Source organism: Protomyctophum parallelum, assembly GCF_964188405.1.
Source record: "Protomyctophum parallelum genome assembly, chromosome: 10".
Classification (NCBI taxonomy): domain Eukaryota; kingdom Metazoa; phylum Chordata; class Actinopteri; order Myctophiformes; family Myctophidae; genus Protomyctophum; species Protomyctophum parallelum.
In genome coordinates this window covers 4,740,017-4,764,650 of record NC_139704.1, presented here as the reverse complement: position 1 = coordinate 4,764,650, position 24,634 = coordinate 4,740,017, and the positions used below count along the sequence as shown (strand labels likewise).

General features: G+C 44.4%; 1 protein-coding gene across 1 annotated transcript in view; it reads left to right on the top strand.

Moving 5' to 3' along the window:
- LOC310865260 (protocadherin-15-like) overlaps positions 1–24,634 on the top strand; it is a gene marked incomplete at both ends in the record, with an annotated part of 422,228 nt that overhangs the window by 350,324 nt on the left and 47,270 nt on the right. Inside the window, one exon of the mRNA XM_083774285.1 lies at positions 22,832–22,920. Within this exon, the coding sequence (XP_083630411.1) occupies positions 22,832–22,920 (89 nt within the window). The remainder of the gene's footprint in view (positions 1–22,831; positions 22,921–24,634) is intronic.

Here is a 24,634-nt window from a genome sequence, read left to right as displayed (position 1 = left end):
CCTTTGTTAAGGGTAGTTATGATGACATGTTTTTGCAAACAAAGCCTATGGACTTTAAAACCCTTTGACTGCCAATGACGTGATTTTTTCCTAATGTCGATTCCCGCCATTGACGTGATGTGATAAGAGTTTTTTTTTTTAATTGATTCAGAATGGTCTCGCTAATATCTACCGAGTAGTAGCTTACCAGTCGCTAGAGGCAATACCGCTGGCAGCCAGCCAGAGGTGTTTTCGAGCAGCCTGCACCGCTCAGTTCAGTGATTTTTTCCTTTTCTTTCCTTTTGTGGAAACACTAAAAAATATAGCTGCAAGCAGTTATAAGATGGGGTCAAGCTCAAAAAGGAAAAAAAGCTATACGCAAAATAGAAATAGAGATATCATATTGATGACATCATTATTGCCCAAATATGGAGGGGCGGTGGCCTGCATGCGCACATCGGTGTAGTCAGGCATGCAACGGCAACCGGTTGTGTTGTGAGTGAGGTCAGATCAGAACTCTGCTCAATATTATAATTATTCAAACAAACAAAAAATCAATTCCACTTCATTCCACAGAGACCAGGACCTACCCCTTTTAGCTGGCTTTACTCAGTTCTGTGAGAGAAGCAGATAGAAAACATATTAAAGGGAGTAAAGAGAGGATAAATAAAGTGACCATAAGGAGTCAGAAGAGAGGATAATAGGGAGACAGAGAGAGAAGATTGTCCATTCCCCGACAGAACCTACAACGCCATCACGGTCCACGTATAGATGATGAACCACCACTCCAGGAAGGAGTCTCAATCTTCCCAGGCTAAGGTCCACCGTTCTGGTTGTACATACAGATCGAGCCACGACGACCTCTACTGCCAAATGCCCAGAAAGGGACCGCTCCCCTCAGAATCCTGTCAGCAAATCACCAGCACTGTAATAACCAGCCAGGAACAAGGAGACGGAGACGAACCTAGATTGTACAGTCATCAACTGTTTACCGAGACTTTGACTCCACCAGGAGAAGTGAAGACATGTCATATGACCTATACAGGAATGAACACTCACGTCTGTAAACAGTGTGACAAGAGTTTCAGTCGGATGGGTCACCTGAAGGCACACCAGCGTATCCACACTGGAGAAAAACCCTTCTGTTGTAAACAGTGTGACAAGAGTTTCAGTCAGATAGGTAACCTGAAAGTACACCAGCGTATCCACACGGGAGAAAAACCCTTCTGTTGTAAACAGTGTGGAAAGAGTTTCTCTGTGTTAGATAGCCTCAAGACACACCAGCGTATCCACACAGGAGAAAAACCCTTCTGTTGTAAACAGTGTGACAAGAGTTTTAGTAAGATGGGTCACCTGAAGAGACACCAGCGTATCCACACTGGAGAAAAACCCTTCTGTTGTAAACAGTGTGGAAAGAGTTTCTCTGTGTTAGATAGCCTCAAGACACACCAGCGTATCCACACAGGAGAAAAACCCTTCTGTTGTAAACAGTGTGGAAAGAGTTTCACTGTGTTACATAGCCTTAAGACACACCAGCGTATCCACACAGGGGAGAGGCCTTTCCTCTGTAAGCACTGTGACAAGAGCTTCAATCAGTTACGCCATCTCAAGAGCCACCAGCGTATCCACACTGGAGAAAAACTTTTCTGTTGTAAACAGTGTGACAAGATTGATCAGAACGTCGATGTTAGTGGCTCATTACTGAATCGTCACTACCTCGCGGTTACAATATCCTCGCGGTTCTGATGACTTTTAAAGTCACGATGCTCACATTAGCTATACGGTGATTTTGCTTCCTGATTTTTTGGGGGAATTGAAAGTGAAGGTTTTTCCTAAAATACCCATGCGTCCGGGCGGCGACAGACTGACTAGTGCCGGAGTCTTTGGTGGTTTCGGAGAGGCTGAATCTCATCCCAGAGATTCAGAAGATGAGATTGGAGATGGATTGGAGTAAGTCCTGGACACGCCTCATTGGAGTAAGTCCTTACCTTGGAGCATGGAGAAGAATCCAATCTCCAATCTGGAGCAAGAATCCAATCTTCTTGGAGCATGTTTGAATTTAATTTAATTTAATTTAATTGAGAGAGAGAGAGAGAGAGAGAGAGAGAGAGAGAGAGAGAGAGAGAGCACAACGTTGTGAGCTTGTAGATCGCCTATTCTTTCGTAATCCCAATGTGCATCATATTGGGTTGAAGTGATACTGATTACGACTCTGTATCGACACATTTAGCTGGCGACCCCCTGGAGCCCCCTAAAGGACCCCCTGCATGATAGCAAGTCCACAATATGACAATCACAATTTAAAAAACAGTCAAATGTTTACGACACCATTTCAGATCCGTGGCTCAAAACACAGAATAATAATGATTTGCCTTGATATGAAAAGGGTCGCAAACTTTCATTCTTTATTTCTGTTTTGAGCGGTGCCTAACTGCTCCAACGGCTGGCTTGCGTGTGTATGTATGTCCTTCTGTTTAGAGTATGAACAGCTGCAATACCGGTGGCAGCCAGCCAGAGGTGTTTTTGAGCAGCCTGCACCGCTCAGTTCACAAAAGTGTGATTTTTTTAACCACCTGCCCCCCCCCCCCCCCCCGTCTTCTTTCCTTTCCTTTTGTGGAAACAATAAAAAATATAGCTGCAAGCAGTTATAAGATGGGGTCAAGCTCAAAAAGGAAAAAAAAGCTATACGCAAAATAGAAATAAAGATATCATATTGATGACGTCATTATTGCCCAAATATGGAGGGGCGGTGGCCTGCATGCGCACATCGGTGTAGTCAGGCATGCAACGGCAACCGGTTGTGTTGTGAGTGAGGTCAGATCAGAACTCTGCTCAATATTATAACTATTCAAACAAACAAAAAATCAATTCCACTTCATTCCACAGAGAACAGGACCTACACCTTTTAGCTGGCTTTACTCAGTTCTGTGAGAGAAGCAGATAGAAAACATTTTAAAGGGAGTCAAAGAGAGGATAAATAAAGTGACCATAAGGAGTCAGAAGAGAGGATAATAGGGAGACAGAGAGAGAGAAGATTGTCCATTCCCCGACAGAACCTACAACGCCATCACGGTCCACGTATAGATGATGAACCACCACTCCAGGAAGGAGTCTCAATCTTCCCAGGCTAAGGTCCACCGTTCTGGTTGTACATACAGATCGAGCCACGACGACCTCTACTGCCAAATGCCCAGAAAGGGACCGCTCCCCTCAGAATCCTGTCAGCAAATCACCAGCACTGTAATAACCAGCCAGGAACAAGGAGACGGAGACGAACCTAGATTGTACAGTCATCAACTGTTTACCGAGACTTTGACTCCACCAGGAGAAGTGAAGACACGTCATATGACCTATACAGGAATGAACACTCACGTCTGTAAACAGTGTGAGAAGAGTTTCAGTCAGATGGGTCACCTGAAGGCACACCAGCGTATCCACACTGGAGAAAAACCCTTCTGTTGTAAACAGTGTGACAAGAGTTTTAGTGAGATAGGTAACCTGAAAGTACACCAGCGTATCCACACGGGAGAAAAACCCTTCTGTTGTAAACAGTGTGACAAGAGTTTCTGTCAGTCAATTGATCTGAAGAGACACCAGCGTGTCCACACTGGAGAAAAACCCTTCTATTGTAAACAGTGTGAAAAGAGTTTTAGTGATATGGGTCACCTCAGGACACACCAGCATGTCCACACTGGAGAAAAACCCTTCTGTTGTAAACAGTGTGGAAAGAGTTTCTCTGTGTTAGATGGCCTCAAGACACACCAGCGTATCCACACTGGAGAAAAACCCTTCTGTTGTAAACAGTGTGGAAAGAGTTTCTCTGTGTTAGATAGCCTCAAGACACACCAGCGTATCCACACAGGGGAGAGGCCTTTCGTCTGTAAGCACTGTGACAAGAGCTTCAATACGTTAGGCCATCTCAAGAGCCACCAGCGTATCCACACTGGAGAAAAAACTTTTCTGTTGTAAACAGTGTGACGAGATTGATCAGAACGTCGATGTTAGCGGCTCATTACTGAATCGTCGCAACCTCGCGGTTACAATATCCTCGCGGTTCTGATGACTTTTAAAGTTACGATGCTCACATTAGCTATACGGTGATTTTGCTTCCTGATTTTTGGGGGGAATTGAAAGTGAAGGTTTTCCTAAAATACCCATGCGTCCGGGCGGCGACAAACTGACTAGTGCCGGAGTCTTTGGTGGTTTCTGAAAGGCTGAATCTCATCCTCAAAACACAGAATAATAATGATTTGCCTTGATATGAAAAGGGTTGAAAACTTTCATTCTTTATTTTTGTTTTGAGCGGTGCCTAACTGCTCCAACGGCTGGCTGCGTGTGTATGTATGTCCTTCTGTTTAGAGTATGAACAGCTGCAATACCGCTGGCAGCCAGTGCGTGTGCGTGTCGACCCCCATCTGATTTGAGTTAAAAACGTTTCATTTTTTTCATTTTTCACTGTAAACAATGTGATAGGAGTTTCAGTCAGGTGTGTCACCTGAAGAGACACCATCGTATCCACACAAGGGAGAGGCCTTTCGTCTGTAAGCACTGTGACAAGAGCTTCAATGACTTAGGCCATCTCAAGACACACCAGCATGTCCTCACTGGAGAAAAACCCTTCTGTTGTAAACAGTGTGACAAGCGTTTTACTGTGTTAACCCATTCTGACCTGAGATCAGATTCATACGAGGTTTCCACTGGACACACACTGGTCTGATTAACCCATTCTGACCTGAGATCAGATTCTAAAAATGTCAGTCGCTCTTCGATGTTTCAAAAATAGCAGACCTACAAGCTCGTATCGCGCCACTCGGTGGCGTGATATGAGCTTGTAGATCTGCTATTTTTCAATAGCTAAAGCATAACATAGTGCTAACACCAAAATGGGTGCCCGCCCAGAATGGGTTTTAAGCAGCCTCAAGGCACACCAGCGTGATTTGTGCAAGTCGACTGTGACAGTATGTCAGTGAAGGTCAAAGTTGAAAAACGACACAAGGGATCAGAAATGACAGCATGTTTGAGAGGCGCTAGAAATTGCATCATAGTCCAGCCAAGTCTAACCCTAACCCTTTGTTAAGGGTAGTTATGATGACATGTTTTTGCAAACAAAGACTTTAAAACCCTTTGACTGCCAATGACGTGATTTTTTCCTAATGTCGATTCCCGCCATTGACGTGATTGATGTGATAAGAGTTTTTTTTTTTAAATTGATTCAGAATGGTCTCGCTAATATCTACCGAGTAGTAGCTTACCAGTCGCTAGAGGCAATACCGCTGGCAGCCAGCCAGAGGTGTTTTTGAGCAGCCTGCACCGCTCAGTTCAGTTCAGTGATTTTTTCCTTTTCTTTCCTTTTGTGGAAACAATAAAAAATATAGCTGCAAGCAGTTATAAGATGGGGTCAAGCTCAAAAAGGAAAAAAAGCTATACGCAAAATAGAAATAAAGATATCATATTGATGACGTCATTATTGCCCAAATATGGAGGGGCGGCGGCCTGCATGCGCACATCGGTGTAGTCAGGCATATGCACGGCAACCGGTTGTGTTGTGAGTGAGGTCAGATCAGAACTCTGCTCAATATTATAATTATTCAAACGAAAAAAAATCAATTCCACTTCATTCCACAGAGACCAGGACCTACCCCTTTTAGCTGGCTTTACTCAGTTCTGTGAGGGAAGCAGATAGAAAACATTTTAAAGGGAGTCAAAGAGAGGATAAATAAAGTGACCATAAGGAGTCAGAAGAGAGGATAATAGGGAGACAGAGAGAGAAGATTGTCCATTCCCCGACAGAACCTACAACGCCATCACGGTCCATGTATAGATGAGGAACCACCACTCCAGGAAGGAGTCTCAATCTCCCCAGGCTACGGTCCACCGTTCTGGTTGTACATACAGATCGAGCCACGACGACCTCTACTGCCAAATGCCCAGAAAGGGACCGCTCCCCTCAGAATCCTGTCAGCAAATCACCAGCACTGTAATAACCAGCCAGGAACAAGGAGACGGAGACGAACCTAGATTGTACAGTCATCAACTGTTTACCGAGACTTTGACTCCACCAGGAGAAGTGAAGACACGTCATATGACCTATACAGGAATGAACACTCACGTCTGTAAACAGTGTGAGAAGAGTTTCAGTCAGATGGGTCACCTGAAGACACACCAGCGTATCCACACTGGAGAAAAACCCTTCTGTTGTAAACAGTGTGGAAAGAGTTTCTCTGTGTTAGATAGCCTCAAGAAACACCAGCGTATCCACACTGGAGAAAAACCCTTCTGTTGTAAACAGTGTGACAAGAGTTTTAGTGACATGGGTTCCCTGAAGACACACCAGCGTGTCCACACTGGAGAAAAACCCTTCTGTTGTAAACGGTGTGGAAAGAGTTTCTCTGTGTTAGATAACCTCAAGACACACCAGCGTATCCACACTGGAGAAAAACCCTTCTGTTGTAAACGGTGTGGAAAGAGTTTCTCTGTGTTACATAGCCTCAAGACACACCAGCGTATCCACACAGGGGAGAGGCCTTTCGTCTGTAAGCACTGTGACAAGAGCTTCAATCAGTTAGGCAATCTCAAGAGCCACCAGCGTATCCACACTGGAGAAAAACCCTTCTGTTGTAAACAGTGTGACAAGAGTTTTAGTAAGATGGGTCACCTGAAGAGACACCAGCGTATCCACACTGGAGAAAAACCCTTCTGTTGTAAACAGTGTGGAAAGAGTTTCTCTGTGTTAGATAGCCTCAAGACACACCAGCGTATCCACACAGGAGAAAAACCCTTCTGTTGTAAACAGTGTGGAAAGAGTTTCACTGTGTTACATAGCCTTAAGACACACCAGCGTATCCACACAAGGAGAGGCCTTTCGTCTGTAAGCACTGTGACAAGAGCTTCAATCAGTTAGGCCATCTCAAGAGCCACCAGCGTATCCACACTGGAGAAAAACCCTTCTGTTGTAAACAGTGTGACAAGATTGATCAGAACGTCGATGTTAGCGGCTCATTACTGAATCGTCGCTACCTCGCGGTTACAATATCCTCGCGGTTCTGATGACTTTTAAAGTCACGATGCTCACATTAGCTATACGGTGATTTTGCTTCCTGATTTTTTGGGGGAATTGAAAGTGAAGGTTTTTCCTAAAATACCCATGCGTCCGGGCGGCGACAGACTGACTAGTGCCGGAGTCTTTGGTGGTTTCGGAGAGGCTGAATCTCATCCCAGAGATTCAGAAGATGAGATTGGAGATGGATTGGAGTAAGTCCTGGACACGCCTCATTGGAGTAAGTCCTTACCTTGGAGCATTGAGAAGAATCCAATCTCCAATCTGGAGCAAGAATCCAATCTTCTTGGAGCATGTTTGAATTTAATTGAATTTAATTCAATTTAATTGAGAGAGAGAGAGAGAGAGAGAGAGAGAGAACAACGTTGTGAGCTTGTAGATCGCCTATTTTTTCGTAATCCCAATGTGCATCATATTGGGTTGAAGTGATACTGATTACGACACTGTATCAACACATTTAGCTGGCGACCCCCTGGAGCCCCCTGCATGATAGCAAGTCCACAATATGACAATCACAATTTAAAAAACAGTAAAATGTTTACGACACCATTTCAGATCCGTGGCTCAAAACACAGAATAATAATGATTTGCCTTGATATGAAAAGGGTCGCAAACTTTCATTCTTTATTTCTGTTTTGAGCGGTGCCTAACTGCTCCAACGGCTGGCTTGCGTGTGTATGTATGTCCTTCTGTTTAGAGTATGAACAGCTGCAATACCGGTGGCAGCCAGCCAGAGGTGTTTTTGAGCAGCCTGCACCACTCAGTTCACAAAAGTGTGATTTTTTTAACCACCTGCCCCCCCCCCCCCCCGTCTTCTTTCCTTTCCTTTTGTGGAAACGATAAAAAATATAGCTGCAAGCAGTTATAAGATGGGGTCAAGCTCAAAAAGGAAAAAAAGCTATACGCAAAATAGAAATAAATATATATCATATTAATGACGTCATTATTGCCCAAATATGGAGGGGCGGTGGCCTGCATGCGCACATCGGTGTAGTCAGGCATGCAACGGCAACCGGTTGTGTTGTGAGTGAGGTCAGATCAGAACTCTGCTCAGTATTATAATTATTCAAACAAACAAAAAATCAATTCCACTTCATTCCACAGAGAACAGGACCTACCCCTTTTAGCTGGCTTTACTCAGTTCTGTGAGAGAAGCAGATGGAAAACATATTAAAGGGAGTCAACGAGAGGATAAATAAAGTGACCATAAGGAGTCAGAAGAGAGGATAATAGGGAGACAGAGAGAGAAGATTGTCCATTCCCCGACAGAACCTACAACGCCATCACGGTCCATGTATAGATGATGAACCACCACTCCAGGAAGGAGTCTCAATCTTCCCAGGCTAAGGTCCACCGTTCTGGTTGTACATACAGATCGAGCCACGACGACCTCTACTGCCAAATGCCCAGAAAGGGACCGATCCCCTCAGAATCCTGTCAGCAAATCACCAGCACTGTAATAACCAGCCAGGAACAAGGAGACGGAGACGAACCTAGATTGTACAGTCATCAACAGTTTACAGAGACTTTGACTCCACCAGGAGAAGTGAAGACACGTCATATGACCTATACAGGAATGAACACTCACGTCTGTAAACAGTGTGAGAAGAGTTTCAATCATATGGGTCACCTGAAGGCACACCAGCGTATCCACACTGGAGAAAAACCCTTCTGTTGTAAACAGTGTGACAAGAGTTTCAGTCAGATAGGTCACCTGAAGGCACACCAGCGTATCCACACTGGAGAAAAACCCTTCTGTTGTAAACAGTGTGACAAGAGTTTTAGTGAGATAGGTAACCTGAAAGTACACCAGCGTATCCACACGGGAGAAAAACCCTTCTGTTGTAAACAGTGTGACAAGAGTTTCTGTCAGTCAATTGATCTGAAGAGACACCAGCGTGTCCACACTGGAGAAAAACCCTTCTATTGTAAACAGTGTGAAAAGAGTTTTAGTGATATGGGTCACCTCAGGACACACCAGCGTGTCCACACTGGAGAAAAACCCTTCTGTTGTAAACAGTGTGACAAGAGTTTCAGTCAGATAGGTCACCTGAAGGCACACCAGCGTATCCACACTGGAGAAAAACCCTTCTGTTGTAAACAGTGTGGAAAGAGTTTCTCTGTGTTAGATGGCCTCAAGACACACCAGCGTATCCACACTGGAGAAAAACCCTTCTGTTGTAAACAGTGTGGAAAGAGTTTCTCTGTGTTAGATAGCCTCAAGACACACCAGCGTATCCACACAGGGGAGAGGCCTTTCGTCTGTAAGCACTGTGACAAGAGCTTCAATACGTTAGGCCATCTCAAGAGCCACCAGCGTATCCACACTGGAGAAAAAACCTTTCTGTTGTAAACAGTGTGACGAGATTGATCAGAACGTCGATGTTAGCGGCTCATTACTGAATCGTCGCAACCTCGCGGTTACAATATCCTCGCGGTTCTGATGACTTTTAAAGTTACGATGCTCACATTAGCTATACGGTGATTTTGCTTCCTGATTTTTTGGGGGAATTGAAAGTGAAGGTTTTCCTAAAATACCCATGCGTCCGGGCGGCGACAAACTGACTAGTGCCGGAGTCTTTGGTGGTTTCTGAAAGGCTGAATCTCATCCTCAAAACACAGAATAATAATGATTTGCCTTGATATGAAAAGGGTTGAAAACTTTCATTCTTTATTTTTGTTTTGAGCGGTGCCTAACTGCTCCAACGGCTGGCTGCGTGTGTATGTATGTCCTTCTGTTTAGAGTATGAACAGCTGCAATACCGCTGGCAGCCAGTGCGTGTGCGTGTGCACGTGCGTGCCGACCCCCATCTGATTTGAGTTAAAAACGTTTCATTTTTCACTGTAAACAATGTGATAGGAGTTTCAGTCAGGTGTGTCACCTGAAGAGACACCATCGTATCCACACAGGGGAGAGGCCTTTCGTCTGTAAACACTGTGACAAGAGCTTCAATGAGTTAGGCCATCTCAAGACACACCAGCATGTCCTCACTGGAGAAAAACCCTTCTGTTGTAAACAGTGTGACAAGCGTTTTACTGTGTTAAGCAGCCTCAAGGCACACCAGCGTGATTTGTGCAAGTCGACTGTGACAGTATGTCAGTGAAGGTCAAAGTTGAAAAACGACACAAGGGGGGGGAGGGATCAGAAATGACAGCATGTTTGAGAGGCGCTAGAAATTGCATCATAGGCCAGCCAAGTCTAACCCTAACCCTTTGTTAAGGGTAGTTATGATGACATGTTTTTGCAAACGAAGCCTATGGACTTTAAAACCCTTTGACTGCCAATGACGTGATTTTTTCCTAATGTCGATTCCCGCCATTGACGTGATTGATGTGATAAGAGTTTTTTTTTTAAATTGATTCAGAATGGTCTCGCTAATATCTACCGAGTAGTAGCTTACCAGTCGCTAGAGGCAATACCGCTGGCAGCCAGCCAGAGGTGTTTTTGAGCAGCCTGCACCGCTCAGTTCAGTGATTTTTTCCTTTTCTTTCCTTTTGTGGAAACACTAAAAAATATAGCTGCAAGCAGTTATAAGATGGGGTCAAGCTCAAAAAGGAAAAAAAGCTATACGCAAAATAGAAATAAAGATATCATATTGATGACGTCATTATTGCCCAAATATGGAGGGGCGGCGGCCTGCATGCGCACATCGGTGTAGTCAGGCATGCAACGGCAACCGGTTGTGTTGTGAGTGAGGTCAGATCAGAACTCTGCTCAATATTATAATTATTCAAACAAAAAAAAATCAATTCCACTTCATTCCACAGAGACCAGGACCTACCCCTTTTAGCTGGCTTTACTCAGTTCTGTGAGAGAAGCAGATAGAAAACATATTAAAGGGAGTCAAAGAGAGGATAAATAAAGTGACCATAAGGAGTCAGAAGAGAGGATAATAGGGAGACAGAGAGAGAAGATTGTCCATTCCCCGACAGAACCTACAACGCCATCACGGTCCATGTATAGATGAGGAACCACCACTCCAGGAAGGAGTCTCAATCTTCCCAGGCTAAGGTCCACCGTTCTGGTTGTACATACAGATCGAGCCACGACGACCTCTACTGCCAAATGCCCAGAAAGGGACCGATCCCCTCAGAATCCTGTCAGCAAATCACCAGCACTGTAATAACCAGCCAGGAACAAGGAGACGTAGATGAACCTAGATTGTACAGTCATCAACTGTTTACAGAGACTTTGACTCCACCAGGAGAAGTGAAGACACGTCATATGACCTATACAGGAATGAACACTCACGTCTGTAAACAGTGTGAGAAGAGTTTCAGTCAGATGGGTAACCTGAAGGCACACCAGCGTATCCACACTGGAGAAAAACCCTTCTGTTGTAAACAGTGTGACAAGAGTTTCAGTCAGATGGGTCACCTGAAGGCACACCAGCGTATCCACACTGGAGAAAAACCCTTCTGTTGTAAACAGTGTGACAAGAGTTTTAGTGACATGGGTTCCCTGAAGACACACCAGCGTGTCCACACTGGAGAAAAACCCTTCTGTTGTAAACGGTGTGGAAAGAGTTTCTCTGTGTTAGATAACCTCAAGACACACCAGCGTATCCACACTGGAGAAAAACCCTTCTGTTGTAAACGGTGTGGAAAGAGTTTCTCTGTGTTACATAGCCTCAAGTCACACCAGCGTATCCACACAGGAGAAAAACCCTTCTGTTGTAAACAGTGTGGAAAGAGTTTCACTGTGTTACATAGCCTTAAGACACACCAGCGTATCCACACTGGAGAAAAACCCTTCTGTTGTAAACAGTGTCACAAGAGTTTTAGTGAGATGGGTTCCCTGAAGACACACCAGCGTATCCACACTGGAGAAAAACCCTTCTGTTGTAAACAGTGTCACAAGAGTTTTAGTGAGATGGGTTCCCTGAAGACACACCAGCGTGTCCACACTGGAGAAAAACCCTTCTGTTGTAAACAGTGTGACAAGAGTTTCTGTCAGTCAAGTGATCTGAAGACACACCAGCGTATCCACACTGGAGAAAAACCCTTCTGTTGTAAACAGTGTGGAAAGAGTTTCTGTCAGTCAAGTGACCTGAAGAGACACCAGCGTATCCACACTGGAGAAAAACCCTTCTGTTGTAAACAGTGTGACAAGAGTTTTAGTAAGTTAGGTAACCTGAAGGTACACCATAGTATCCACACTGGAGAAAAACCCTTCTGTTGTAAACAGTGTGACAAGAGTTTCTGTCAGTCAAGTCATCTGAAGACACACCAGCGTATCCACACAGGGGAGAGGCCTTTCGTCTGTAAGCAATGTGACAAGAGCTTCAATCAGTTAGGCCATCTCAAGAGCCACCAGCGTATCCACACTGGAGAAAAAACCTTTCTGTTGTAAACAGTGTGACAAGATTGATCAGAACGTCGATGTTAGCGGCTCATTACTGAATCGTCGCTACCTTGCAGTTACAATATCCTCGCGGTTCTGATGACTTTTAAAGTTACGATGCTCACATTAGCTATACGGTGATTTTGCTTCCTGATTTTTTGGGGGAATTGAAAGTGAAGGTTTTCCTAAATACCCATGCGTCCGGGCGACGACAAACTGACTAGTGCCGGAGTCTTTGGTGGTTTCTGAAAGGCTAAATCTCATCCTCAAAACACAGAATAATAATGATTTGCCTTGATATGAAAAGGGTTGAAAACTTTCATTCTTTATTTTTGTTTTGAGCGGTGCCTAACTGCTCCAACGGCTGGCTGCGTGTGTATGTATGTCCTTCTGTTTAGAGTATGAACAGCTGCAATACCGCTGGCAGCCAGTGCGTGTGCGTGTGCACGTGCGTGCCGACCCCCATCTGATTTGAGTTAAAAACGTTTCATTTTTTTTCATTTTTCACTGTAAACAATGTGATAGGAGTTTCAGTCAGGTGTGTCACCTGAAGAGACACCATCGTATCCACACAGGGGAGAGGCCTTTTGTCTGTAAGCACTGTGACAAGAGCTTCAATGAGTTAGGCCATCTCAAGACACACCAGCATGTCCTCACTGGAGAAAAACCCTTCTGTTGTAAACAGTGTGACAAGCGTTTTACTGTGTTAACCCATTCTGACCTGAGATCAGATTCATACGAGGTTTCCACTGGACACACACTGGTCTGATTAACCCATTCTGACCTGAGATCAGATTCTAAAAATGTCAGTCGCTCTTCGATGTTTCAAAAATAGCAGACCTACAAGCTCGTATCGCGCCACTCGGTGGCGCGATATGAGCTTGTAGATCTGCTATTTTTCAATAGCTAAAGCATAACATAGTGCTAACACCAAAATGGGTGCCCGCCCAGAATGGGTTTTAAGCAGCCTCAAGGCACACCAGCGTGATTTGTGCAAGTCGACTGTGACAGTATGTCAGTGAAGGTCAAAGTTGAAAAACGACACAAGGGATCAGAAATGACAGCATGTTTGAGAGGCGCTAGAAATTGCATCATAGGCCAGCCAAGTCTAACCCTAACCCTTTGTTAAGGGTAGTTATGATGACATGTTTTTGCAAACAAAGCCTATGGACTTTAAAACCCTTTGACTGCCAATGACGTGATTTTTTCCTAATGTCGATTCCCGCCATTGACGTGATGTGATAAGAGTTTTTTTTTTTTATTGATTCAGAATGGTCTCGCTAATATCTACCGAGTAGTAGCTTACCAGTCGCTAGAGGCAATACCGCTGGCAGCCAGCCAGAGGTGTTTTTGAGCAGCCTGCACCGCTCAGTTCAGTGATTTTTTTCCTTTTCTTTCCTTTTGTGGAAACAATAAAAAATATAGCTGCAAGCAGTTATAAGATGGGGTCAAGCTCAAAAAGGAAAAAAAGCTATACGCAAAATAGAAATAAATATATATCATATTAATGACGTCATTATTGCCCAAATATGGAGGGGCGGCGGCCTGCATGCGCACATCGGTGTAGTCAGGCATATGCACGGCAACCGGTTGTGTTGTGAGTGAGGTCAGATCAGAACTCTGCTCAATATTATAATTATTCAAACGAAAAAAAATCAATTCCACTTCATTCCACAGAGACCAGGACCTACCCCTTTTAGCTGGCTTTACTCAGTTCTGTGAGAGAAGCAGATAGAAAACATTTTAAAGGGAGTCAAAGAGAGGATAAATAAAGTGACCATAAGGAGTCAGAAGAGAGGATAATAGGGAGACAGAGAGAGAAGATTGTCCATTCCCCGACAGAACCTACAACGCCATCACGGTCCATGTATAGATGAGGAACCACCACTCCAGGAAGGAGTCTCAATCTTCCCAGGCTAAGGTCCACCGTTCTGGTTGTACATACAGATCGAGCCACGACGACCTCTACTGCCAAATGCCCAGGAAGGGACCGCTCCCCTCAGAATCCTGTCAGCAAATCACCAGCACTGTAATAACCAGCCAGGAACAAGGAGACGGAGACGAACCTAGATTGTACAGTCATCAACTGTTTACCGAGACTTTGACTCCACCAGGAGAAGTGAAGACACGTCATATGACCTATACAGGAATGAACACTCACGTCTGTAAACAGTGTGAGAAGAGTTTCAGTCAGATGGGTCACCTGAAGACACACCAGCGTATCCACACTGGAGAAAAACCCTTCTGTTGTAAACAGTGTGGAAAGAGTTTCTCTGTGTTAGATAGCCTCAAGAAACACCAGCGTATCCACACTGGAGAAAAACCCTTCTGTTGTAAACAGTGTGACAAGAGTTTTAGTGACATGGGTTCCCTGAAGACACACCAGCGTGTCCACACTGGAGAAAAACCCTTCTGTTGTAAACGGTGTGGAAAGAGTTTCTCTGTGTTAGATAACCTCAAGACACACCAGCGTATCCACACTGGAGAAAAACCCTTCTGTTGTAAACGGTGTGGAAAGAGTTTCTCTGTGTTACATAGCCTCAAGACACACCAGCGTATCCACACAGGGGAGAGGCCTTTCGTCTGTAAGCACTGTGACAAGAGCTTCAATCAGTTAGGCAATCTCAAGAGCCACCAGCGTATCCACACTGGAGAAAAACCCTTCTGTTGTAAACAGTGTGACAAGAGTTTTAGTAAGATGGGTCACCTGAAGAGACACCAGCGTATCCACACTGGAGAAAAACCCTTCTGTTGTAAACAGTGTGGAAAGAGTTTCTCTGTGTTAGATAGCCTCAAGACACACCAGCGTATCCACACAGGAGAAAAACCCTTCTGTTGTAAACAGTGTGGAAAGAGTTTCACTGTGTTACATAGCCTTAAGACACACCAGCGTATCCACACAAGGAGAGGCCTTTCGTCTGTAAGCACTGTGACAAGAGCTTCAATCAGTTAGGCCATCTCAAGAGCCACCAGCGTATCCACACTGGAGAAAAACTTTTCTGTTGTAAACAGTGTGACAAGATTGATCAGAACGTCGATGTTAGCGGCTCATTACTGAATCGTCGCTACCTCGCGGTTACAATATCCTCGCGGTTCTGATGACTTTTAAAGTCACGATGCTCACATTAGCTATACGGTGATTTTGCTTCCTGATTTTTTGGGGGAATTGAAAGTGAAGGTTTTTCCTAAAATACCCATGCGTCCGGGCGGCGACAGACTGACTAGTGCCGGAGTCTTTGGTGGTTTCGGAGAGGCTGAATCTCATCCCAGAGATTCAGAAGATGAGATTGGAGATGGATTGGAGTAAGTCCTGGACACGCCTCAGTGGAGTAAGTCCTTACCTTGGAGCATGGAGAAGAATCCAATCTCCAATCTGGAGCAAGAATCCAATCTTCTTGGAGCATGTTTGAATTTAATTGAATTTAATTGAGAGAGAGAGAGAGAGAGAGCACAACGTTGTGAGCTTGTAGATCGCCTATTTTTTCGTAATCCCAATGTGCATCATATTGGGTTGAAGTGATACTGATTACGACACTGTATCAACACATTTAGCTGGCGACCCCCTGGAGCCCCCTAAAGGACCCCCTGCATGATAGCAAGTCCACAATATGACAATCACAATTTAAAAAACAGTCAAATGTTTACGACACCATTTCAGATCCGTGGCCCAAAACACAGAATAATAATGATTTGCCTTGATATGAAAAGGGTCGCAAACTTTCATTCTTTATTTCTGTTTTGAGCGGTGCCTAACTGCTCCAACGGCTGGCTTGCGTGTGTATGTATGTCCTTCTGTTTAGAGTATGAACAGCTGCAATACCGGTGGCAGCCAGCCAGAGGTGTTTTTGAGCAGCCTGCATCGCTCAGTTCACAAAAGTGTGATTTTTTTAACCACCTGCCCCCCCCCCCCCCCCGTCTTCTTTCCTTTCCTTTTGTGGAAACGATAAAAAATATAGCTGCAAGCAGTTATAAGATGGGGTCAAGCCCAAAAAGAAAAAAAGCTATACGCAAAATAGAAACAGAGATATCATATTGATGACGTCATTATTGCCCAAATATGGAGGGGCGGTGGCCTGCATGCGCACATCGGTGTAGTCAGGCATGCAACGGCAACCGGTTGTGTTGTGAGTGAGGTCAGATCAGAACTCTGCTCAATATTATAATTATTCAAACAAACAAAAAATCAATTCCACTTCATTCCACAGAGACCAGGACCTACCCCTTTTAGCTGGCTTTACTCAGTTCTGTGAGAGAAGCAGATAGAAAACATTTTAAAGGGAGTCAAAGAGAGGATAAATAAAGTGACCATAAGGAGTCAGAAGAGAGGATAATAGGGAGACAGAGAGAGAAGATTGTCCATTCCCCGACAGAACCTACAACGCCATCACGGTCCATGTATAGATGATGAACCACCACTCCAGGAAGGAGTCTCAAGCTTCCCAGGCTAAGGTCCACCGTTCTGGTTGTACATACAGATCGAGCCATGACGACCTCTACTGCCAAATGCCCAGAAAGGGACCGCTCCCCTCAGAATCCTGTCAGCAAATCACCAGCACTGTAATAACCAGCCAGGAACAAGGAGACGGAGATGAACCTAGATTGTACAGTCATCAACTGTTTACAGAGACTTTGACTCCACCAGGAGAAGTGAAGACACGTCATATGACCTATACAGGAATGAAAACTCACGTCTGTAAACAGTGTGAGAAGAGTTTCAGTCAGATGGGTCACCTGAAGGCACACCAGCGTATCCACACTGTAGAAAAACCCTTCTGTTGTAAACAGTGTGACAAGAGTTTCAGTCAGATAGGTCACCTGAAGGCACACCAGCGTATCCACACTGGAGAAAAACCCTTCTGTTGTAAACAATGTGACAAGAGTTTCAGTCAGATAGGTAACCTGAAGGCACACCAGCGTATCCACACTGGAGAAAAACCCTTCTGTTGTAAACAATGTGACAAGAGTTTCAGTCAGATAGGTCAACTGAAGGCACACCAGCGTATCCACACTGGAGAAAAACCCTTCTGTTGTAAACAATGTGACAAGAGTTTCAGTCAGATAGGTCACCTGAAGGCACACCAGCGTATCCACACTGGAGAAAAACCCTTCTGTTGTAAACAGTGTGACAAGAGTTTTAGTGAGATAGGTAACCTGAAGAGACACCAGCGTATCCACACTGGAGAAAAACCCTTCTGTTGTAAACAGTGTGAGAAGAGTTTCTGTCAGTCAAGTGGTCTGAAGACACACCAGCGTATCCACACTGGAGAAAAGCCCTTCTGTTGTAAACAGTGTGGAAAGAGTTTCTGTCAGTCAAGTGACCTGAAGAGACACCAGCGTATCCACACTGGAGAAAAACCCTTCTGTTGTAAACAGTGTGACAAGAGTTTTAGTAAGTTAGGTAACCTGAAGGTACACCATAGTATCCACACTGGAGAAAAACCCTTCTGTTGTAAACAGTGTGGAAAGAGTTTCTGTCAGTCAAGTGACCTGAAGAGACACCAGCGTATCCACACTGGAGAAAAACCCTTCTGTTGTAAACAGTGTGAGAAGAGTTTCTGTCAGTCAAGTGATCTGAAGACACACCAGCGTATCCACACTGGAGAAAAACCCTTCTGTTGTAAACAGTGTGACAAGAGTTTCTGTCAGTCAAGTGATCTGAAGACACACCAGCGTATCCACACAGGGGAGAGGCCTTTCGTCTGTAAGCACTGTGGCAAGAGCTTCAATCAGTTAGGCCATCTCAAGAGCCACCAGCGTATCCACACTGGAGAAAAAACCTTTCTGTTGTAAACAGTGTGACAAGATTGATCAGAACGTCGATGTTAGCGGCTCATTACTGAATCGTCGCTACCTCGCGGTTACAATATCCTCGCGGTTCTGATGACTTTTAAAGTCACGATGCTCACATTAGCTATACGGTGATTTTGCTTCCTGATTTTTTGGGGGAATTGAAAGTGAAGGTTTTTCCTAAAATACCCATGCGTCCGGGCGGCGACAGACTGACTAGTGCCGGAGTCTTTGGTGGTTTCTGAAAGGCTGAATCTCATCCCAGAGATTCAGAAGATGAGATTGGAGATGGATTGGAGTAAGTCCTGGACACGCCTCATTGGAGTGAGTCCTTACCTTGGAGCATGGAGAAGAATCCAATCTCCAATCTGGAGCAAGAATCCAATCTTCTTGGAGCATGTTTGAATTTAATTGAATTTAATTGAGAGAGAGAGAGAGAGAGCACAACGTTGTGAGCTTGTAGATCGCCTATTTTTTCGTAATCCCAATGTGCATCATATTGGGTTGAAGTGATACTGATTACGACTCTGTATCAACACATTTAGCTGGCGACCCCCTGGAGCCCCCTAAAGGACCCCCTGCATGATAGAAAGTCCACAATATGACAATCACAATTTAAAAAACAGTAAAATGTTTACGACACCATTTCAGATCCGTGGCTCAAAACACAGAATAATAATGATTTGCCTTGATATGAAAAGGGTCGCAAACTTTCATTCTTTATTTCTGTTTTGAGCGGTGCCTAACTGCTCCAACGGCTGGCTTGCGTGTGTATGTATGTCCTTCTGTTTAGAGTATGAACAGCTGCAATACCGGTGGCAGCCAGCCAGAGGTGTTTTTGAGCAGCCTGCACCGCTCAGTTCACAAAAGTGTGATTTTTTTAACCACCTGCCCCCCCCCCCCCCCCCCCCCGTCTTCTTTCCTTTCCTTTTGTGGAAACGATAAAAAATATAGCTGCAAGCAGTTATAAGATGGGGTCAAGCCCAAAAAGAAAAAAAGCTATACGCAAAATAGAAACAGAGATATCATATTGATGACGTCATTATTGCCCAAATATGGAGGGGCGGCGGCCTGCATGCGCACATCGGTGTAGTCAGGCATATGCAACGGCAACCGGTTGTGTTGTGAGTGAGGTCAGATCAGAACTCTGCTCAGTATTATAATTATTCAAACAAACAAAAATCAATTCCACTTCATTCCACAGAGACCAGGACCTACCCCCTTTTAGCTGGCTTTACTCAGTTCTGTGAGAGAAGCAGATAGAAAACATATTAAAGGGAGTCAACGAGAGGATAAATAAAGTGACCATAAGGAGTCAGAAGAGAGGATAATAGGGAGACAGAGAGAGAAGATTGTCCATTCCCCGACAGAACCTACAACGCCATCACGGTCCATGTATAGATGAGGAACCACCACTCCAGGAAGGAGTCTCAATCTTCCAAGGCTAAGGTCCACCGTTCTGGTTGTACATACAGATCGAGCCACGACGACCTCTACTGCCAAATGCCCAGAAAGGGACCGATCCCCTCAGAATCCTGTCAGCAAATCACCAGCACTGTAATAACCAGCCAGGAACAAGGAGACGGAGACGAACCTAGATTGTACAGTCATCAACTGTTTACCGAGACTTTGACTCCACCAGGAGAAGTGAAGACACGTCATATGACCTATACAGGAATGAACACTCACGTCTGTAAACAGTGTGAGAAGAGTTTCAGTCAGATAGGTAACCTGAAGGCACACCAGCGTATCCACACTGGAGAAAAACCCTTCTGTTGTAAACAGTGTGAGAAGAGTTTCAGTCAGATGGGTCACCTGAAGGCACACCAGCGTGTCCACACTGGAGAAAAACCCTTCTGTTGTAAACAGTGTGACAAGAGTTTTAGTGACATGGGTTCCCTGAAGACACACCAGCGTATCCACACTGGAGAAAAACCCTTCTGTTGTAAACGGTGTGGAAAGAGTTTCTCTGTGTTAGATAACCTCAAGACACACCAGCGTATCCACACTGGAGAAAAACCCTTCTGTTGTAAACGGTGTGGAAAGAGTTTCTCTGTGTTACATAGCCTCAAGACACACCAGCGTATCCACACAGGAGAAAAACCCTTCTGTTGTAAACAGTGTGGAAAGAGTTTCACTGTGTTACATAGCCTTAAGACACACCTGCGTATCCACACTGGAGAAAAACCCTTCTGTTGTAAACAGTGTCACAAGAGTTTTAGTGAGATGGGTTCCCTGAAGACACACCAGCGTATCCACACTGGAGAAAAACCCTTCTGTTGTAAACAGTGTGACAAGAGTTTCTGTCAGTCAAGGGATCTGAAGAAACACCAGCGTGTCCACACTGGAGAAAAACCCTTCTGTTGTAAACAGTGTGACAAGAGTTTCTGTCAGTCAAGTGGTCTGAAGACACACCAGCGTATCCACACTGGAGAAAAACCCTTCTGTTGTAAACAGTGTGGAAAGAGTTTCTGTCAGTCAAGTGACCTGAAGAGACACCAGCGTATCCACACTGGAGAAAAACCCTTCTGTTGTAAACAGTGTGACAAGAGTTTTAGTAAGTTAGGTAACCTGAAGGTACACCAGCGTATCCACACTGGAGAAAAACCCTTCTGTTGTAAACAGTGTGACAAGAGTTTCTGTCAGTCAAGTGATCTGAAGACACACCAGCGTATCCACACAGGGGAGAGGCCTTTCGTCTGTAAGCACTGTGACAAGAGCTTCAATCAGTTAGGCCATCTCAAGAGCCACCAGCGTATCCACACTGGAGAAAAAACCTTTCTGTTGTAAACAGTGTGACAAGATTGATCAGAACGTCGATGTTAGCGGCTCATTACTGAATCGTCGCTACCTCGCAGTTACAATATCCTCGAGGTTCTGATGACTTTTAAAGTTACGATGCTCACATTAGCTATACGGTGATTTTGCTTCCTGATTTTTTGGGGGAATTGAAAGTGAAGGTTTTCCTAAAATACCCATGCGTCCGGGCGACGACAAACTGACTAGTGCCGGAGTCTTTGGTGGTTTCTGAAAGGCTGAATCTCATCCCATGGTGGTCCGTGGCTCAAAGACAGAATAATAATGATGTGCCTTGATATGAAAAGGGTTGAAAACTTTCATTCTTTATTTCTGTTTTGAGCGGTGCCTAACAGCTCCAACGGCGGGCTTGCGTGTGTATGTATGTCCTTCTGTTGTGTATGTTGTGCATGTTTGCTTGTTTTGATCATACACTTGTGTATGTTGTGCATGTTATGTATGCTATCATGCTAACATGCTAATGCTAACATGCGAATGCTAACATGCTAATGCTAAGATGCTAACATGCTAATGCTAACATGCTAATGCTAACATGCTAATGCTAAGATGTCTGAGCTGTAAGGGTCCATTTGGTTTCGTTCAGGGGGGCGGCCCGGTTCCGGCGAGCCGCCCCGCTTCTGAAACGGTTGAGAAATGAGAGAGTTACGTGTTTCCCCGATTTTTTTTTAAATTTACTTTCAATGTGTGTGTGTGCGTGCACATTTGTGCATGTGCGTGCGTGACTGCGTGTGCGTTCGTGTGTGCGCGTGTGTGAGAGGTGGTCAACTTGACCTTGAATCATTAACAAAGTATAATTTTCAGCTGAGCTGAGTCTATGCGAATGCAACCACTATTGAAAGTTTAAAGCACACTGACTCAGTGAGAGAACGTATGTCCGAACAAATTGCTCTATCGCAAAAATTTAAAGTCGAATGCGATTTTTGTTTTCGCCGTGAGTGACCCGAGACATTAAGGTATGCCGTGTGCGATCGTGGTATTGGTACGATAAAAAATGTGGTTATAAGAGCGAGTTAAGAAATTGTGTTTGTGATGAAAAAATTGCTGACTCATTCAGGCAGTTAACATTTCAAGTTTCAAGACACATTATGATGTTACACCTGTCGCTTTCAGGGCTGTAGTTCACGTACCGTATGTATCTGGGCTGTGGTTGTGACATTGGGTGAAAGAGGACGAGTGTGGCTACAAAATTACCGAAACACATGCGTGTAAAGTTAATATTTTGGCCGTGAGGACGATTTGTTCGGAGAATTTCGCTACAGTCTTCACATTGGCTTCTCCCTCTGACCCGCTCTCTCTCTGGCCGTGCGACACTGTGAGTCGAGATTTTTGCTCAGACCACACACACTTTGAACTGCGATAGCGGGCAAACAGTGCAACGTATTCGAATTCCGTCTGAACCACAACAAAGTCGATGGCCTCGTGTGCTGTTTGAGGTTTAAATCGTGTTTCTACGTAACAGTATGCCAGAGCAATGTGGCTCCAAAGTAACGTGTCGTTTTCTGTTTTTACCCGCATTGACTTTGCATGGGGCATTTTTCGCGTAGTTTATTGCGAATTACGTCGGCACGGTAACCCGAAACACCATTCCCGGCCGAGCCGTACGTTTCGATGTATATATTGTGGGGCTTTGGTAAACCGTGCGGCCGGGCATAGACGTCAAAGTTTCGTGTCTTGAAGGACGATTATTATTAAGTATGTGTTGCGGATTTCAACCTGTGTTTCTGCCATTGCATGGCAGGCACCCAGAATAAGGAGAGCGACAAAGAGCATGCAGTAATCACACCATCTTTCTTCGTGTCTGTCTGTCTGTCTGTCTGTCTGTCTGTCTGTGTCTGTCTGTGTCATAGGTGTCAGTGGTCAATGCGTTGGACATGCAGGTGGTTGTATTTGACGCCCTGGCCACTAAAATTGAAGACAAGAAGGAGAAGCTCGTTAGGTAAGACCGTTTGTTTGATGTTAATGTCAGATGAAATGAAACCACAATACAATTTGCTTTACTGCCAGACTATAGAGCGTTGCAGTCCCGCCCCCTTTCATGACGACGCCAGGCCCAGGAAATGAATCTCAATGCATTTTTCCCATAGACATTTCAAAACATATTTATTTAAAGACATTTTAAGCGTCGTACGAAGCCAACTCTTGTCGTGACAAATCATGACAACACACACAATATTTTGGAACAAACAAATAATTACAAAGAAGAAAAACAACAAAAAAAGTGTTTTCTACTTTCTAATTCTTTGTTTGCCCCGAGAAATTGTGTTTGTTGTCATGATTTGTCACGACAAGAGTTGGCTTTGTCGGCGGCGTAAATAAATATTTTACTTTCTGAAAAGTCTATGAGGAAAATGAACGGGGATTTATTTTCCGGGTCTCTCGAGGGGGCGGGACTGCAACGCTCTATAGGAACTAGACTACTGTGTGTGTGTGTGTGTGTGTGTGTGTGTGTGTGGATTGTCCGGGGACCTTCATTGTTTTCAGATTGGGGTCCGTGGGTTAAATTCATGGCGGGTCCTTGACATGAACATGTTTGATAACCACCGCTGTAGACGCGCAGCATCTCTATCCTGGAATGTTGTTCAGCTCAAATGAAGTGGAAAAATGACACAGCTTGCTAAATATTTATGAATGTTAATCTCACCACCCTTGCCATTTAGACACACTAGTTCATGCATTCTAACATGGCACTCAACAACACCCCCATTTCATCTCCCACTGTCAGTGTTTTTTGTAGCTTAACCACAAATGTCCTAGTTTTTGCACTCTGTCAGATTTCCACTTTTGGATACATGGTTGACAATATTCTTTCATTGATAGTGATATGATACGATTCAATGATTCTTAAGTTGATTATTTAACGGAAATTTAACCCGGCTTCCCTCCCCCATACACGGACTAATAGTCTTAACCAAGCCCCCCAGTAAGGCTATCCAACGTTGAAGATGGCCAAATGAGGAATTTACCACTTTACCACTGCGCCACCCCAGCGCCTTCTTCTCCTGTGGTTTTAAAACCACACGTTTGGATGTGTGAGATTCGACTCTAAACAAAGTGTGACATGTACCATTTTCCAGTCAATATTTTTTTGCCACCCTCTCTGCAGGGCTTCCTTTATGAGATAGACAGTGTTATTCACAACATGTTTTCCACCGCCTGGTTTCTTCAGAGAGAGATAGTGTATGAAAGGGGGATGCATAATTCCATGCAGAGTTGTCACCAGTGGTGTAAAGTAGCATTTACTCTGTACCTAAGCCCAATTTGGAAATGTTTCCAATTTTCAATACTTGATATCAATACTCCACTACAGGGGTACGCAACCTTAGGCACCAGTGCCAACATTGGCACAAAGGAGGGTGATCACTGGCACACTGGCAAGTGTGTGAGAGAGTATTTTTGGTTTTAAATAAACTTAAAAAAAAAAATGCAGTCAAATAAATGAAGTCCCTCACATTAGTGTGTAAATTACATCCTGCATTCTACATTCATTAAAACTGAACTCTGCCCTGAGTCTAATGATCATTATAACAACGTGAAAGAAAATATTTAAAAAGAAGGAAAAACGTTATATTTGTTGACAATCAAAATAAGTTGAAATTTTTCCTGTGGTGTCATTAAAATTAATTAATGTTGATATGGCACACTGACGATCT